At 38.9% G+C, this 16,920-nt stretch overlaps 1 protein-coding gene across 6 annotated transcripts in view; it reads right to left on the bottom strand.

Annotated features, from left to right (window-relative positions):
* Positions 1-441: 441 nt before the first annotated feature.
* The window catches only part of GPHN (gephyrin), a 306,325-nt gene continuing 289,846 nt past the window's right edge, over positions 442-16,920 (bottom strand). For 5 of the 6 annotated variants that reach the window (XM_082316630.1, XM_082316631.1, XM_082316632.1 and 2 more), the window contains 6 exons: positions 11,043-11,130; positions 8,888-8,961; positions 6,017-6,081; positions 4,626-4,729; positions 3,320-3,416; positions 442-1,367 (listed from right to left, as the gene is read on the bottom strand). In XM_082316630.1, coding sequence (XP_082172756.1) covers positions 1,234-1,367; positions 3,320-3,416; positions 4,626-4,729; positions 6,017-6,081; positions 8,888-8,961; positions 11,043-11,130 — 562 coding nt within the window. In that variant the 3' untranslated portion in view covers positions 442-1,233. Of the gene's footprint in view, positions 1,368-3,319; positions 3,417-4,625; positions 4,730-6,016; positions 6,082-8,887; positions 8,962-11,042; positions 11,131-16,920 lie in introns of those variants that run through there. The other variant, XR_014228691.1, reaches the window with a different exon arrangement.

The raw sequence follows: 16,920 nt of genomic DNA, 5'->3' as shown, positions 1-16,920 counted from the left end.
TCCCAGTATCAAAAAGAGAATCTCAGGAAAAAAAAATATGAATGCTCTATCAAATTCCACAGAGTGCAGCACAAAGGCTGTTTGCGACTGCTATGCAATTTAGATGGGAAAAAAAGTATTCTCCAGCTTTGACTACTCCAACTGTAACCCCCCCCCAATGCTGCTTCCATTTTGTCCTTTGGGAGATGAGTGAGAGAGAGCTCACTCTGTATTTTCAGTTCGCTCGTGATAGTGTACCTGAGGGAAGGCCCTGGGTTCCATGCACTACCTTCCCTTCCGTCCTGTCCCCTCCCCCACCCCAAATACCCTCTTAAACCACTATTTTTTTGCTTCAAACAACAAGGCTAAACAGGTGAAATTTTAAATAATGATTGAGGATTTTTTTTATTCATTTAAGTTTCAATATCATTACAGAAAATGTTATGGTACAGAGTTGTTTAACATTAGTTTTATTTCTTTGCTCATTTAATTTCCACACGAATGCTGGTAACACTAATATCTGTACAAGATCAGTCTTTGATTTTTTTTTTTAGTTTTTAGTTCTGTACATTTTTAAATGTATTGGTTAAAAAGGCTGTCAGCACTTAAGGAAGCAATTTTTTTGTTTGTTGAAATAAAAGGTATCCAGTTACTGCCCAAGAGTACTGAGCTGGGTGGCTGCCGGGACAAGAGAGATCCCTGAATGCGCAGCGAGGTGCGAAAACCTCGGGGCTTCATTGGGTTCCCAGTGCAGCCACTCTGCTTTTGGCACTGTGCACATCAACACGAGATACAAGATAAAGAACAAGCAGAAGCTCTCTGTGAAGCAGTTATGAAGCATACTAATAAGGGAAATCCAAGTGTTGTCTACGCTAGTATAAATAAGCAGACAGCCTTGTTTTAAGAGCATAAGTAGTTGTATCTTAAAGATGAGAAAAAACACAAGTTCTGCAGGCACCTACTGCTGTCTACTAAAAGCTACCGCTATTAGAACTAGCATTGAACACACAAAGCAATTGCAAGGAAAGGAAAAAGTTGCTTTGATATAATCAGAATAAATTTCTTCGTTAAGATTTATTTTAAAGTTTTTTTTAAAAGGTATTTATTTAAATTCCATTTGAAATATAATTCAAGATGTTGACTATACTGATCAACTTTTATCCAAATCAGAAAAACTAGCTGTGCCGTTGCATATTACAGGATACAGTCAATGATATGTGGACATGCATCAAAGCTTCGCTCTTGCTGGTGACATCATAGCCTTCCAATGACCATGACATCCACCACCTCCCCCTTGTGAAGCTCCACATACTGCTCTGTCTTTGGAGGTAGCATCAACAGTCCATTGGCACTGCGCATACTCATCAGACGACTGCTCATCTGATTCCCTACGGGAGAGCGAGAGAAAAATTTTTGGTTACATTTTCAGTAAGTTTCAAATGCTGCAACACACCATGCGGGAAACAAGAGCTGTGCTTGCGAAGATGTTCATGTTGCTAACTTATTCACAGAGCTGGGATCTCGCTGTTCCAAGGTGGATGGAAACAGAGAACTCCGTAGCGAATTAGTCAGCCTCTCATCGCTCTGGCTCTCAAAACTCTCATTCCCTCTGCTGATTGCTTTCCTATCCAGCCTTCCACATTATCTGTACCTCGTATCTTGTCAGAGTAAATTGCTTTTCTGTTGGAATTTCTAATCCTATCAAAATTACTTTATTTTTCAATTTGTGTACCTAATTCCAATTGTACAAAGACTAAAACCAGCACAGTCTAGAATGTTTTTAATATACTGTTATAGAATAAGTTTGATATTAACTGTATTCTTCTCTCTGAATAGTCGTGTTTAGCATTAGTAGCTTAGCACTAGTAGCTGAAGTAGTTGAAGCCTTAGGCCACAAGAGCTGATGGAGAGTAAACGTTTTGATAAAACTAATGCTGCTAACACAGAACTAGCTGAATCTGGCAGATGCGAGCAGAATGAAGAAGGACCAAGGAAACAATTCCAAGAGAATGAGGTAACTTCAGAAGGTGGCCAGACCAGCGACCAAGAAAACCAGTAAGAAATCGAGAGACCAGCAACCGGAATTAAGTGATTGGACTTGGGGACTGGGTGCTGGGTGGTACGGGTATAACTGGAGAGTGCAATCTGGGGTAGGGGTCCCTCTCCAGAGGCACCCAGCTCGAGCTGTGACCTGAGAACTAATAAAAGAGGAATTGGAAACCTTCACTCAGACTTTACATTTTTCAGCAGGATCCCAGGGTTGGGCCCTGTTATGGTGGCTGGCTGCGTAAATCCGTAACATATACCACCTCTAAAGAATGGGTTTCTTTGGGACATTGAGCTTCACAACCTGTCCTGAAGATAAATGGTATCACATTGGTAGTACTGACAAAAAATGAAAATGCAATAAAAAGTCATGCCCTAATTTCTTCTTCTTCTTTCTAACTTCCAGATTGACAGAGAAATCATTCCAGACAGTCTGCATGCGTAAGGAAAGAAGTGGTGCACAACAAACAAGAGTTAAACCAAATACAGCGTTATAGATGTAAGTAATACCTTGACTTATACCTGAAAATATGTCAGAGGCTGTGTGATCTTGGGATTCAATGGTAAGAACTTTCTCTGAGTAAACAGTAAGATGCATTTGAGTTAATGTCTTCCCTGTGGAGACTTCTATATAGCGCTTTGTATTGAACGATTTGGATGTAGCAAAAAGACAATTAGTTGTTTAAGGACCTGAATCTCTTGAGAAAGTGGCAGAGTCCATCTTCTAGCAGTATACACCTAACAAAGTATTCAAATATAGTATTTACCTCAACTGCAGCTGAGTATCCAGAAGTATCCCTAGGTGGCAAACATGACTAATAAAAGTCTTAGTCTGCTTTAAGAGAACATATACAGCCTCTGCTTTCTCTTCTACTTTTCCAGTTCAGCTAGTTCACTTCCAGCTAGTTTCCAGTTCACTTCTTTTATTTGTATTGTTCCTACCTATGCTGCAAATTGCATTTGTTTAGTACATGCACAAGAGCAAAAGTAAGCAAATGCGCCTGTGAGTGCAAGCAAACAGATGGGTGTGTGTGTCTGTGTGTGTGTGTGTGTGTATAAAGGCAGGTTATTCAGATAAAGGATGTTTTAATGGTTAAGTTAGTAAGTCATATCATGACTGAATTTTATACTAACATACATGTATGCATGTGCACAAGTATGTCAGCAAATCAGTCTGCATAAGGAAGGTTATATGAAAAAACACGTGCACACGCTTGGTTGTTTCTAGACATATTCGTAGGAAAGCAAGGACCTGTGTGAGTGTGTCTGTCAGTCTGTGTGACTGGGCACTAACCTGTACTCTGTGCCCAAGGTAGCGGTTCTTGGTGATGCCAAGTCAGTATGCACCGATGATATTCTGGGCGGGGGTCCAATTTTACATCACATGATAACTGTAGAAGAAGCAAAGAAAGGATGAAAATGTCATGCATTCAGATTGCACTGTCTAAGATAACGGAATCATCTGCTCAATTGTTTTTCCTTAAAAACAGTCTTTTTAAAAACTTGCATTTTAAGGTCAGATGGCATCTAGTGCAAGATGAAAAGCTTTAGAAGGTAGAGACTGCAGTATTTAAGGGAAATACGAGTGTGATATTATAATATCAAAGCGTATGATGGATTCTACATGCATTAAGTGGAATATTCCGAAGCTGCTCCTTTACTGGCAGTTTAAAGATAGTATTTCTCTGGAAAAAAGCTTTATTGTTTCTGGTCTCTGGATTACACTGTATAAAGATAAAAATTTTATTCGCATTCAAAATCCTGCTAGCTCTGACAAAAGGGAAATGGCCAATCTTTGAAATGAAAAGACATACAGGGCATGGCTCACAATGGAATTTAATGGAACACATTGGAAAATTCATGCAAAAGTGAGGGTCACTACAAATTGCTCTCTGTTTTAGAATATTTTAGCTGTGAGATAAAGACAAATCTGGACGCTTGAGGAAGCGGGAAAGAGAGACACGGGATAAGCAGCAAGAGAAAAGTGCATAGCCAAGAACACTAGGAAAATTATAAAAGGTAATGTGGTCCTTGGTACTTTATTTGAATCAAAAGTAGAAGAATAATACATTATAATACCATGCCTTGAATCTATATTAAACAGAGTTACAATATCCATGATTTCTTATAAAAGTGAACTGAATAGTTTAAGAGATTTATATAATTTAGGATGGGGGTCACGTGGGTTACTTATATAAATAACTCAAGAACAGAAAGGCTTTAGAGTTTGTATTTTCTATTGCTAATACAGAACTACTCAACTCTTTAGGTATTCCCAGATTACTCTGCGTTTTTTACCACAGGTTAAAACGCATGTTTTTTTTAAACAGGAAAGCGTCCTTCCTGCCTGACTGGCAAATGGCTGCCTCTGCATCTGTGTATCTTGCTCCATTAGATGGCCATCTAACTCTTAGAAATGATGGGACTGAATATTACCATTAACAGAGATTGAGAATGTATTTCTGTTTTGTGTGAATTTCCTTCAACTTGCCAGAATTAGTCTAGGGCTCAAATTCACCAAACAAGAGAGCCTTTCAGAGCCCAAAGAGCTGTGCTTCAACATCTTGAGAGAATTCTTAAATAGAGGACAAGCTTCTTACCCTGGCTTTGATAATGGTGGGCCGAGGATCCAGGATACCCTGCATTTTCCTCAGTGCGGGAACAACAAAGAGATTGCAGGTGACAACAGCTGACACAGGGTTGCCTGTAGGACAAAGAACAGTTGGTGATGACTCCCTCTTGATTTACTCTGTGAAATGCTGAAAGTGGTCTCACGTTTTTATAGCAATTGCACTCTAAAGGACTCTAAAGAGCTTTTCATGCTATGTACGGGAAACATTGCATTCAAGACTGGAGTGGCATGTGGCAAGTACACCTGTTGAAAGCTACACTCTCTGGCTGATGGCGTGCTGAAATCCTGCTCTGACCAGAACTGCCCCATGTTCCTCAGGCCCCACCACTTGCCTCTGCTCCTCCGTTGCCTTTTGTCTTACACACCTAGATTTGTCTGGGGCCGGGGCAGGGTTTACTGTGCACAGGCATAGGTCCTAGCTGATAGGGCTCTTGATTCATGATTAAGGCTTCCAAGACCTACAGAAAAATAACTTTCAATTCCCTACAGAGTGGCAAAATGCTCTAGTACAAATTCTGAGGAGAATTCTACCGATTTATATGTTTTCTGTTGACTCACAAGAGAGGTGTATGACCAATTTCTGTCAAACACCGCTTGTCTTACACATCTGGACTTCCCTAGATGACAGTTCTAAAATAAATACTATGATCAGACAGATGCTCCATTGATCTCTCTCCTGGAAGAAAAGGTACTGCAGCAACTCAAACAAGAGAGAGAAAAAGCACTAGAGAGACAGCTGAAAACCACCGGCTTATCAAGAACAGGATTCCTTGTGTAGTCAGAAATCCTTGCAAAGCCAGAGCAATAAGAACAAAATAAATTCCTCCTGATTTTGGAGGATAGAGATTAGTAGCCAGATCCCTAAGGAAATGTTTATTCTGAACTCGGTGATTTCCCAAGGCGCTGCAGCATGCAGGAGGTGAAGCGATGCTGCCCTCTTTTGGTTCCACGGTACGATCATGATAAAATATTCTGTGACGTGTTCCTTGGCACTCCCTCGTTTTTGTCTCCATTTTCAGTACGTCAGAGTGAATACACTGACTTACATGCACAGAATATTTACTGTGAAGGTGGAGGGAGCTGTAGGAAAGAACCACTCCTGTATAGTACCACTTACAAAACCCAAGGAAATTGTTGGATGGAAGAAATCATAAAGCCTGTACACCGGCAAATTCTGAGGACGGGACCAAGAAAGAACTCCTTAGTATACCCCTATAAGTCCGTCTCTTCTGGAAATTTCTGGGAAAACCTTACAGGTACCTTCCTTAGGGATGCCAACACCAGACACAGCTGCTGTGAAACGTGACTATTCTGTTTCATGTCTGCACAGCAACAGAAGTAGTTCACAAAACATCTTACCTGGGAGCGCAAAGATTATTTTTCTTACGCCATCAATATCCAGAGTTGCAAAAGTTGTTGGCAGGCTATGGAAAAGGAAAGATATTTAATATCTGCACTAGACTTCGACTGAACATTATTATAGAATCACAGAATCATAGAATCGTTTAGGTTGGAAAAGACCTTTAAGATCATCAAGTCCAACCGTTAACCTAGCGCTGCCAAGTTACTATGTTATTATTTAAAACATTTGGAAAAGAAAACAAACCAGGATCTCTCTCTCACTCAGCAGTTCATTAGCACCTGCTGCTTATTCCATACTGGGGGTATAATCCTCTCTTTGTGATGACAGAACAATTAGTTTTTCTTGGTATTCAGCTATCAAGTTTTAAGTAGGCGATTTTGCTTCTGGTGAGGAAACATCTAAGAGCAGATGAACTAATTCATCAAAAATCTAAATCCTGTCTTCATGCTAGAAGCCAATTAACAAAGAAGTAATACTGAAATTATGCAGTTACAGAGCCGTATTTGTTTTTCATATAAGGCTCTCCAAATTTTTTGTAACATTAGTGACACTAATTTCCCTTACTCCGTTGTCTACAGCAGTAGTGGCAACGGAGCAGTATTTCAGAGCAGCAGATGCTAGCTAGTCTGCAGATGAACAAATTCAGATACACAGGCAGAGCTGCAGTCAGGTAAGACCCAGGTCTATCAGTAAAGAGCGCTCTCTGCCTTTCAGAGCTGCTCCCGAGTGATCTTTGACTTGTTATCATCAGGGCTATTACAGTTATACAAACAGGACAGTAACGTGATGGCTCAAGAATGTGGCTCACAAAGAAAAGGGACTTATCCATTAAAAAAAGTTTTCTATATACCTATGTTAATATCATCCTTTTAAACATTAGAAATGATACTTTATAGGAGCAATAATTAGGCTGAGTTCCTTGCCTTCATCTTGAGCTAACAACTATCACCTGGTCAGCAGATGATAGTTGCTGCCCAGCAGCAACTTTGGAGATTTGCCAGACTTTGATCATTACTACCTAGTTTTGTATCTGCTAGGACTAATCAATATCTTATTTTACCAGGGGAAGTTGGTGTTTGAAGTTTCTCTTTTAAAATGTCTCTAACATAATGGGAACTATGTGCCAGACCTCCAAATCTTGTAACCAGTGCACAAACTGAGGTATAACAAATCTAATTGCTAATTCATATTTACTGGAAACTGGAAATTGCTAATTCATATTTACTGAAATATGAATTCCCATATGAGATTTCAACACCATCATTAGTAAAGTCTTCCAGTACTTTCTTCTGGCAGTGCTGCTAGACACGATACAACCTTACATTAGCTCAGCAACTTTCAGATCAAGTGGAGGAATAGTAAATCCCAGGCATCACTCTGCAGTCATGTAGCACATCAAATTATAGGCATGCAACGCAAATTCTGGCTTCGCTCTTGGAACTTACTCAAGAAAATTTTTCCCAATATAGTAACAACAATTCATATCTAAGGCCTTCTAAGATAGAATTAATAAAAACTAAGACACAGTATTTGCTATCGCACTAAAGCCAATGAAAATGAGAGTGCTTACATTCTCAGTAAGATTAGATAACCGAATGTTTTTGGTAGCATTAAGAAATATCTTTGTTGTGGCATAAAATTAAAATGGATGTTTGGGGAAAATAAGATTTCTTAAAGCTTTTCTGTCTGGTTATTAAAAGTTTATTGCTACAAGTCTACAGAGGGATCACCAGAAGAAAGAATTAGTCGCTTTCAGATAAGCCAGAACCAGAATTTAATATTCTGAATTCTCTAAATCAGATAATATCTAAATGGATAACCATTCTCGTCAGCAGCAGAGGCTGGAGGGCAGATCCCATTTTTGGGACTTCCCCACATCGGTTGTAGCAGTATGACAGAAGCACGCTGTCAGCTCACTTGTTCCTTTTATGCAAAGGAGGTGGTGGTAGTAGCAGCACAAGCACCAAACCCACATGCAGTTCTTTCCTGGATTGTATGCAGAGACAGTAAAAGTATTTGTCTGTTTTCACAGCAAACACCCACTTTCTGTTCTGCTCCCTGGCAACAGTTACGGGCTAGAGGGAATCCTTCCTCAAAGCTGCACTTGGCCTTGTGTTACTGGACCGTGCCAACGTAGCTTGCAAACAAACTGCACTCCATGGTTAGTGAGGCAGAGCTGTAGGCATCTTTCCACTACTGTGCTGTGAAAGGGAAGTCCTCTATTTTCAATACATGTAGTTTTCATTTTCTCTACAAAGCACGCTTCCAGACTCATTAATCAGCAGTGCTACAGCAAAGGAAAGCAATGCTGAAACAGTTTTCTGAGGCAAACTAAACACATAAAGGATTGTGTTTACTTTAAAATTACTATGCTCAATATGCCAATTAGATAAAACTTTGTAAATTAGCTGTCATTCCACCTCTCTCAAGAAATTGCTTGTTTGTAGGAATATGACTTATGCAAATTTTGAAGTGAAATGAGATGCTCATTAAGCAAACCAGCAGTTAAATGTCCTTATATTTCCTGGTTATTTCTTAACAATGTCAATATCTGAGCTCTGTGATCACAGGGAAGACTGTGGCCATGTTTGTACCATGCTGGTTTCCTTCCAACCCCCAAACCTGATTTGCAATAATTATCAGAGAAATATCTCTTACTGATAAAAAGTAAGCTCTCTGTTCCAGTTAATTTCACCCATAAAGATGATGGCTAATCTGAATAGGACTGCTTTTGCTTCTTTTCCCATATATATCTACCATGTGGTTTACAGTATATTTGGAAAACTGAAATCTACTGAAGCACTTATATAGGATATTTGGCCCAACAGAGCCTCCATCTGTGCTGCCTAAGTAGAAAGATTTCTTACCCTGGTTTCATAAAAACTCTGCCAAAGTGAATCTGTGCATGAAGATCGATATCCAGCACCTGTTTAAGATAGTCCTGTTTAAATTCAAAAAAGAAAATCAATTAAGTAACATCAAAGTGGCTTACATCATCTAAGCATTCAAAGCAATTAATTAATATCAAGTGAAGATAAAAGACTTTTCATATACCGAAAGTGCTACAGTCCAGTGGGGAATTTCCAGTATTTGAAAGAAAGTATTTTCAAAAAGAAGAGGTGAAGAACAGACTCATTTTAGGTGCCAAACCTGACTCCATGAGGACATAGCAATAGATTTACTTAAAAGTCAGCTGCAGCATCAGAATCTTAGAGGACCCCACAAATACCTACTACTAAAACATTCTCTATGTCAAAGATGGAAAAAAGCCTTTATGGTTCAAAGTTAAGACTTAAAATCATCAAGTTATTTAACTTTTGCCATGGCAGCTATCTAGCAGGAGAGTTAGAGATCTCCTAGAACTTTTGAAATCAATACTGTACTGTAGAAATCATAGTTTTCCAGGATACTGTAATTCTTGGAATTTCTTGGGGACATGGTCTAATTCACAGTGGTCGGGTTTAACAATCCTTAGAAAGGAAAAACTGTGGGTGGCTTCTGTGTTAGTTCAAGTTAAATGATTTTGCATAAATACAATTGATCCAGTTATTAAAACAAATTGCATTACTTGTTTAGTCTTTATTGAAAATTACTGTGCTCAAAGATGTAGTATCCTGTCTGTTGTGTTTAATGAGATTAAAGACACAGGACATAACAGTCATCTGTGAAGAGACTTTGGAAGCAGTAAATCTGAAGCTCCCTTGCAGTTTTCCCATCTTTTTCTATTTCTTTTTTTTTTTTTTTTTTTTTTGTGTGTGTGTGTATTCAAATACAACTTTTTTCAGCCAGGCATGAATTCTCAATTATTGATTGCATTAACCCCGTTTTTACTTTCTATTTACTTTTTGGATGTTCACAAGTCATTTCATGAAAACTGTTGAAAGCTCAGTATCAGAGGGCTAACCATCAGTGGAACATAGAGCCTACTGACTTCATGCTGTTGCCTCAAATTCTGACTGGGGAGAAGTTAGCCGGGAGGTGTAAATGCCTGTAAGACCATTCAGCAGCCCAGTCACTTCCTAGTGTTCCTCTGTCTGCGCTATGTCGCCACGTTCCCAATTGAAAGACGTGCACTTGTCCTTGATTATTTTTCTAGGAATACTGAGGACAATAATGGGATTGAAAATAATTGGCACTGGTTTAACTAGTTATCCATTTTCATGATGTATCCAACAATATGATTTCTACTCAGAAAAGTGACAAAAACAGCACTCATGTTTGCCATCTCCTAATGACTGTCTTTAATCTGTTAGTTATAAAAGGAGAGATGTTTCTTTTACCTGCCAAACTCACAGATTCAGCCTGGGATCAAAAAGTAATCTGAGTTTTCCTTCGCATAAGTCATGATTAATAAATGTCCTGCAGGTTCATCTACGCCCCACCAGCATCTGTGTATCCCTATTTTCTTTGATGGTTTTGGCACAGGGATTACCAACAGGAACTCAATCAACAATTCTGTTAATGATTCAAAAGGCAAATATATCAGCTCACTGTGTCTCGTATGTATTGCCTCTGTAGGACTATCAGGCGCAAAATGCGATAAAACTATTTTTGTAACAGATATAGCTTTGGCATGTTCAGGAAACAGATCTGCTGAGTAAGAAAGAGCTATTTATATACTCAGGTTGCTTTTCGAAGTACTTTCAAAGTAGCTTTATTCTATCTACATTTTACCTGCTCTAAGAATAAGAAGTAGTCTGTTGCCTTCATGTGCTATTAACCAAGCACCTTCCTCATCAGAACTACATAAATCATTCCTTAAATAAAAACACATTTGCAAATCACTCACATCAAGAATTAAAATCTTCCCTGTTGTACTATGTCTACTATAGTACAGTAATAAGAACAAAGGGAATGAGGATAGTATTGAAGACTATTTTCTTAATTAATTCACACTTAAGTGTTCCAAAAAAATAAGATCCTTTTTAATGAACATTAATACAAAGGTAGAAGCTCTGATGACAGACTCTGGCTTGAAATTCTTACATATATTGTAGGAAGTCATACTTAAATTTAGCATACCTTTTCCCCCATAGATACGCCTCCTGATGTAATGATCACATCAGCACGGCTGATACCCTCATTCAGTGCATTCAGTAAATCATCTGGGCTACAGAAAAGAACAGGCAAGCAGATTAGTGGCATGGAACTATTACGAGTCGTAGTGTAAGTGTCTGTGTGCGCACACACAGATATATATACACACACGTATTTTAAGAAGGAGATACAGCTCTAGGATAATATAAGATCTTTTCCTTCTTAAGACTCCACACTGCTCTATTCAAGTCAAGAACTGCGATCTCATTAAGTGAACACCACTCCGTTTGGCACCTTTCTGTCTAACAGCTTTGCAACAGGAACAGTGGGATACTTTAGGTTGGGACTGAAGAACACTAACACAAGTGTCCCAAAGTATGTAATTTGCACAGTAGGCAGCAATACAAATTATGGTTTAGATGAACTGACAGGGCTACATAAAGGGACCTGACACATGAAAATTAGTGGCCGCCAAGGAGACTGCAGTACTACCTGTCTCGCTTATTTGATGTGTACAAAAATGGGGATAAAGCTCCACTTCAAACTTCCATCAGTGAAAAGTGGGAGTAAATCCTTTGTTTATCTTCTCCATTAGAGGGCTCTGCAGCAAAGCCAGCTGTACATCCACTTCAACTTGAAAAAACACAATCCATCCTGTTCAAGTGTCTATTTACCTTCACGAGGAACAGTGTTAAGGGGAGCTGTGATGTTCCTCCATACAAAGAGTATAACTGCGAAGGTGAAGGACAGAAGCTGAGTATATTTCAGTTTTGGTGTCTTAACTCTCTTCTTTTTTTTTTTTTAGATCTAAACTGGAAACTTTGAAGTGGGCATCAGCTATCTAACAGCAGTACTGATGCTAATACAGAGCTTCAAGGCATGCAGTAGAGAAACTCGGTAATACAACTTACGCAAGACCAAAGGAAGCCAAAAGAATTTCCAATATATTAAATGCATACTTTGCATTTAACATTTATGAACTGACCAGAAGCTGACCGATTGCTACGACTGTATGTAATGTTCCTTCAGCAGCATGTTTTTACTTTAATGATCCTGAAAGTTTTTCATGGGAGGCTGTTCCTTCTTAGAATGCAATTGAACGAATGGGCAATAATGCTAGTGACTGCATAAAGGACTTCACCTGGAATACAGCACCTCAGTTAAATGCCACACTACAATTACAAAATGCCATTACGGGTTATCGAGGCTTTGCAGGCTGCAAATGGCACGTGGGCTATCCTTCAGGAACTTTCACTATATTTCACTGAAAGATAGAATTACTGCAGTTATTTTGGGGTTCGAACCGGAAACAGGAAAATCAGAAATACTATGCAAGTCCTGGTTAACCTTTCAGAGACTAACAGAAACCGTGTGTTTTCAAAGGTCTCAGAAAAATCCTCTCCTTTGAGCATCCTGTCTTTGCCCATGGTTTAGTGAAATACAAGCAGCAGTTAGCATTACGTGGTGCTGTGTGCACTACAATTTATGTGACACAAGAAAGACTGCGCTTTGTCACTGAGTAGATATCTCAAGTGCATGCAACCCTGCATGCTCCTCATCTCCTCACCAGAGAGCCCTCAACTATCCTCTGCCTTGGTTATGCCTTACAGGCAGAAAGACTCAAGACCCTTTCTCCACCATGTCCAGTGACTGATGCAGCATCTCCTTTGGCATCACAGTGTGGTTATCCTGCAAAACTTTTCTATTTGCATTGGGTTACATCCACTCTTTAGGGTCGTATTGCTTTGTAAGAGGTAGGCAACAAACTACAGCAGAAAGAAGGGCAGATTGCTGGTGCCATAGTGTAGGCTGTAATCAATCAGACAGAATTATACGCTACCATTTTTTAAAAGGAAACAGTGGCTGCAGGTCTTGTGGCATGCCTCCATGACTTTTGTTTAGGGTACTGGGTATCTTGGATACTCAAAATGGCCTATAATGAATGGCTGAACTCCCTTTTCTTTGGGAGAAAATATAAAACATACGGACTCAAGCAAAACCATCTCCTTCTTTGTTCTTTAGGAAACAGAGACATGTTCTCAGCTGCCCCTTCTGAAATCTCAGGATCATTTTATCCAAAAACCAGCACAAGTCTTCACTAGCTGTTGAAGGCAAGAGGAAAGAAGCAAGTCTGTTGTTGGCGACTCTCAGTGTCTTCTTCAGAACCAATTGTTTCATATTGATTGTCTAAGTAGTAATCTGTATGTAATAAGAGATTGCTTAAGATTATGATAGAGTTTGCAGTAGGAAAAATCTCTCAAGATCTAAGTATTCCTTAATCCTTGCCAATGAGGATGCAGATTGGAATGCAGCAAGGAATACATATGTATTCATTATACAGGCCGATACAGGCCTTCCTGAAGCTCGATGACAGTCAGACACTCATGCCGCTATTACTCGGCTAAGACTGTTTTCAGTATATTTTTATCATTAGGTTGTGATGCAGCTGATGAACTTATCCGGAGCTTGCTCCAGGCTGTTTCATTTTATCTTGCTTAATTATTTAAAAGTTATTCATAGGTAGCAAGACCACCTGTCTGGGGACATCCTAATTCCAAAGTGTGCTTGCTTTTGGTTGTGGTTTGAGAAAAATGGAAAGAACAGTAAAAAGCAAACAAGTCTATATTTAACTGTTGGTAAAGTTAAATAGAACGGAAGTGCTCCTACTCACATACTGAATATATACACGTGTGTGTATATATTCAAAATTACTTAACAAAGGAAAAAACCCAAACAAACCCAAAATAAGCCCAAACTCAGACCATGTGAGGACTCAGTTCGCACCATGTTTATGAGGGTAGCATACCACTGGAGTAGTTCATCATACAGTTTTCTTATTACATGTCATGTAAAAAGTTGAAGATTACTGGACTTGGTGCATTTTTTTAGCATTTCCAGTAGAATGACCTGTATAATACATCCTTTTCTTTGCCATCTGTATAATGCAAGACATTTAAAAACTCTACCGCTAAAACTTTATCCAACTAATAGCACTGCATTTCATCTTTAGACATTTGCAAAATGCATTGAATTCTTCCAAAATGAAAGATGTGATAGAAATCTTATTGCAATAAAATGAATGATGATGCTAGTTTGGTTTTCATTCTGAAGAAAGGAGACATTTAAGAATTCCCTCCCATGCCTTTGCAGAAGGCTTCTCTCTTTTTGCTGTATTTGGCACATTTCTTTTTGTCACTCAGGTCTAACTAACTTTGTCTCCTACTTGAGGCTGGTAGGTCCATGACTCTGCAATTAACACAAACCACTCCTTACAGGAGTCACCTGCTGTAATCTTCAATCAACACTGGGGCAAACATTTTCCTTGCCTTTAGTGGATTTAATGCAGAGAGTTATCATTCAAATTGCATATTAACACATATTTGATATAATCAGATAGCAAGATACTCCTCGTTTCATTTGTTGTATAACAATGAGCAGCTTTTCCTTTGGATTGACACGGAAAGGAAATAAATAATTGGAGACTATTAACTTTGAAAGAATAGACAAAATAACTTTGGCATCTGAGCATAACAGGACAAGATTGTTCTAAAAGGCCTGTGACAAATCACCATGAAGCTGAGAAATAACACTCACTGTCTGAGCAGGTACAAATCAGAAGCTATGTTCTGAAGCCCTGGCCATTGCTAGGGGCAGGATACCTGATTAGCTAGACTAATGGTCTAATTTAGTATGACAAATCCTTTAAAATGTCTTGTGAAAGTGCTATTCTTGGATTTTTTTCCTTCACGGACAGAACTGTAACAGGTGCTCAAATATAATGGTGAATACCTTAATCAATGTAAAGTAGATTTTGATGGGAAGTCTCATTTCCAGATGGCAAAACTATTCTTTTTCATTTGGTGATTTTCAAAGTCAGAGTGACATTGTGCACAAAAAAGAAGTGTGCTTTTCTAACATGCTGCAGTTGATTAAAAAAATTATACTCGCTGTATGTTTCAGATCACATCCCAGCATCTTCTGGAAATACAACTAAGCAAATTTGTTCCGTAAGGATTACACAGAGTTTACAAGACTACTCATGTAGGTAAGGAAGCACAAATCCAAGCTTTCTCTCAACAGTAGAAATCCCCATCTACAGCAGACTGTGTCTGCACAAATATTATGCGTGTTGTACACACATTTTTGAAGCTGCAGACATAATGCGTTACATAAAGAGTCCATGTACTTTTAAGTATATCTTTATACTCCCTGCTAATTTTGCTAGTCTGATAAACAGAGTTATCTACTTCATTACCTCAATTTCCTGACCCTCTTTATTCAGTTTTATGGAAGAGAATGAGCAGTACAATCTAGAAATCAGTTGGAGGGTATCTGTTGTATAGTGGCAGCAGCATGCGTTGAATCCAGTGAGCAGATGCGTGACATTGCAGTTGACATGCCAGTTGGTTTCATTAATTTGAAGAGAGGGCTTGCAGGATGGCAGTATACCAGAATAGGAACACCTTCTGGATTCATGAAAAATTCTGATTATCGAAGCTAGTTTGTGGAAAACTGTTATGCAGCACTTGATTATTGAGCTGTCTTTGAATGGACACAAGAGCTTCAGAGCTTGAACAAAAAAATGATGCAAGCTTCATTAAAATAGACATCAGCCATGTAGAAGATTTTTTCCTTTATCTCTCAAAAGAAATAGCTACAGTACAGTCTAGACCAAAGAATTCTCTATGTTTTAAGTGCCGTTTTGAAGTACCCTAAATTACAGTGTAATTTTCTCTTTCAAAAAGAAATCAACGTCTGTTAATTCACTTCCGTTGATCCTATTGTTGTGCTTCACTGTCATTAATTACAAATCTGTCAGCCTTTTCTGTGATACAACCCTTAACACCAGCAGTTTGATACATGCAATTAAACTGCTCAGTTTTATAATTTAATTTGGAAAACAAATAACAACAAATGGTGATCTGCATCACCTACCACTCTGCAGTAAAATGAGCGATCGCTGTAAAATTGACCTGGAACATGTAGTTAGGACTGACTTATCAAGTCATTGTCACAGTACAAAATCCATAGCTCATTACTAATTTCCAGGACCATTTCCACCAAGTTCTTTGCCACAGTGCTCTCATTCATTCAAATTAACCTCATTACCTGACAGTCATTTCCAGTCCTTGTTGTTCATTGCCATATACAGCTGTTACAGCTGGGTGATTAATAGAAACACTTGTGATTGTTGTACTCTTCTATGCATGAGCCCAGGCTTTTATAAACCCAGGACTTCTGGAAACCTGTACTTGCAAAATTTGTGCATGCAAACCATCACCGTTAGCACCTTAAACCTGCGTGCTTTACGGATATATTGGACACAGATACAGAAAGATATGCATGCACCATAATGCACCAGATGCATGCAGAAGTGTCTTGTGAGTACAAAAGCAGAACTGGGTAACCTTTCTTGCCTACTGTCTTACTTTATTTGAAAGCATCTCAAATGTTTCAGTTATATGAAACTTCAGGCATGATTCCTCACAGATGCAGAGGAGCTACAGATTCCTGGACACATAGTGAAAACTGAAGTGCTAGCAGTGATCCTACAACAACCACACTAAAGACCCAAGTAGACCAGCTGCTCCTCTAAACTACAGCAGTTGACTGTAAACTTCAACAGGCTATGTGCTGTCCGTAGGTACCCTGAGTTTTGCACATTCTGGCCATGCCCACACGAACTGGGAACAGTGGTTTGTGCTAGTTTTGCATCTTATGAGATCTCTTCTGCTAAACAGATCTTCCAGAAGAGAAGATTTAACTAAGTTACAAGGACGTGCTAGAAATTCCCCTTGTATGCAAAGATCCCAATCAAGCTTTCAGTTCTACATCAGAAAAAAAAGAAACACCTCCAAAATAA

The sequence above is a fragment of the Platalea leucorodia genome (assembly GCF_965183815.1).
Source record: "Platalea leucorodia genome assembly, chromosome: 7".
Taxonomy (NCBI): domain Eukaryota; kingdom Metazoa; phylum Chordata; class Aves; order Pelecaniformes; family Threskiornithidae; genus Platalea; species Platalea leucorodia.
Note: the sequence above shows the minus strand (reverse complement) of the source record. Positions and strands in the feature narration are given on the sequence as shown.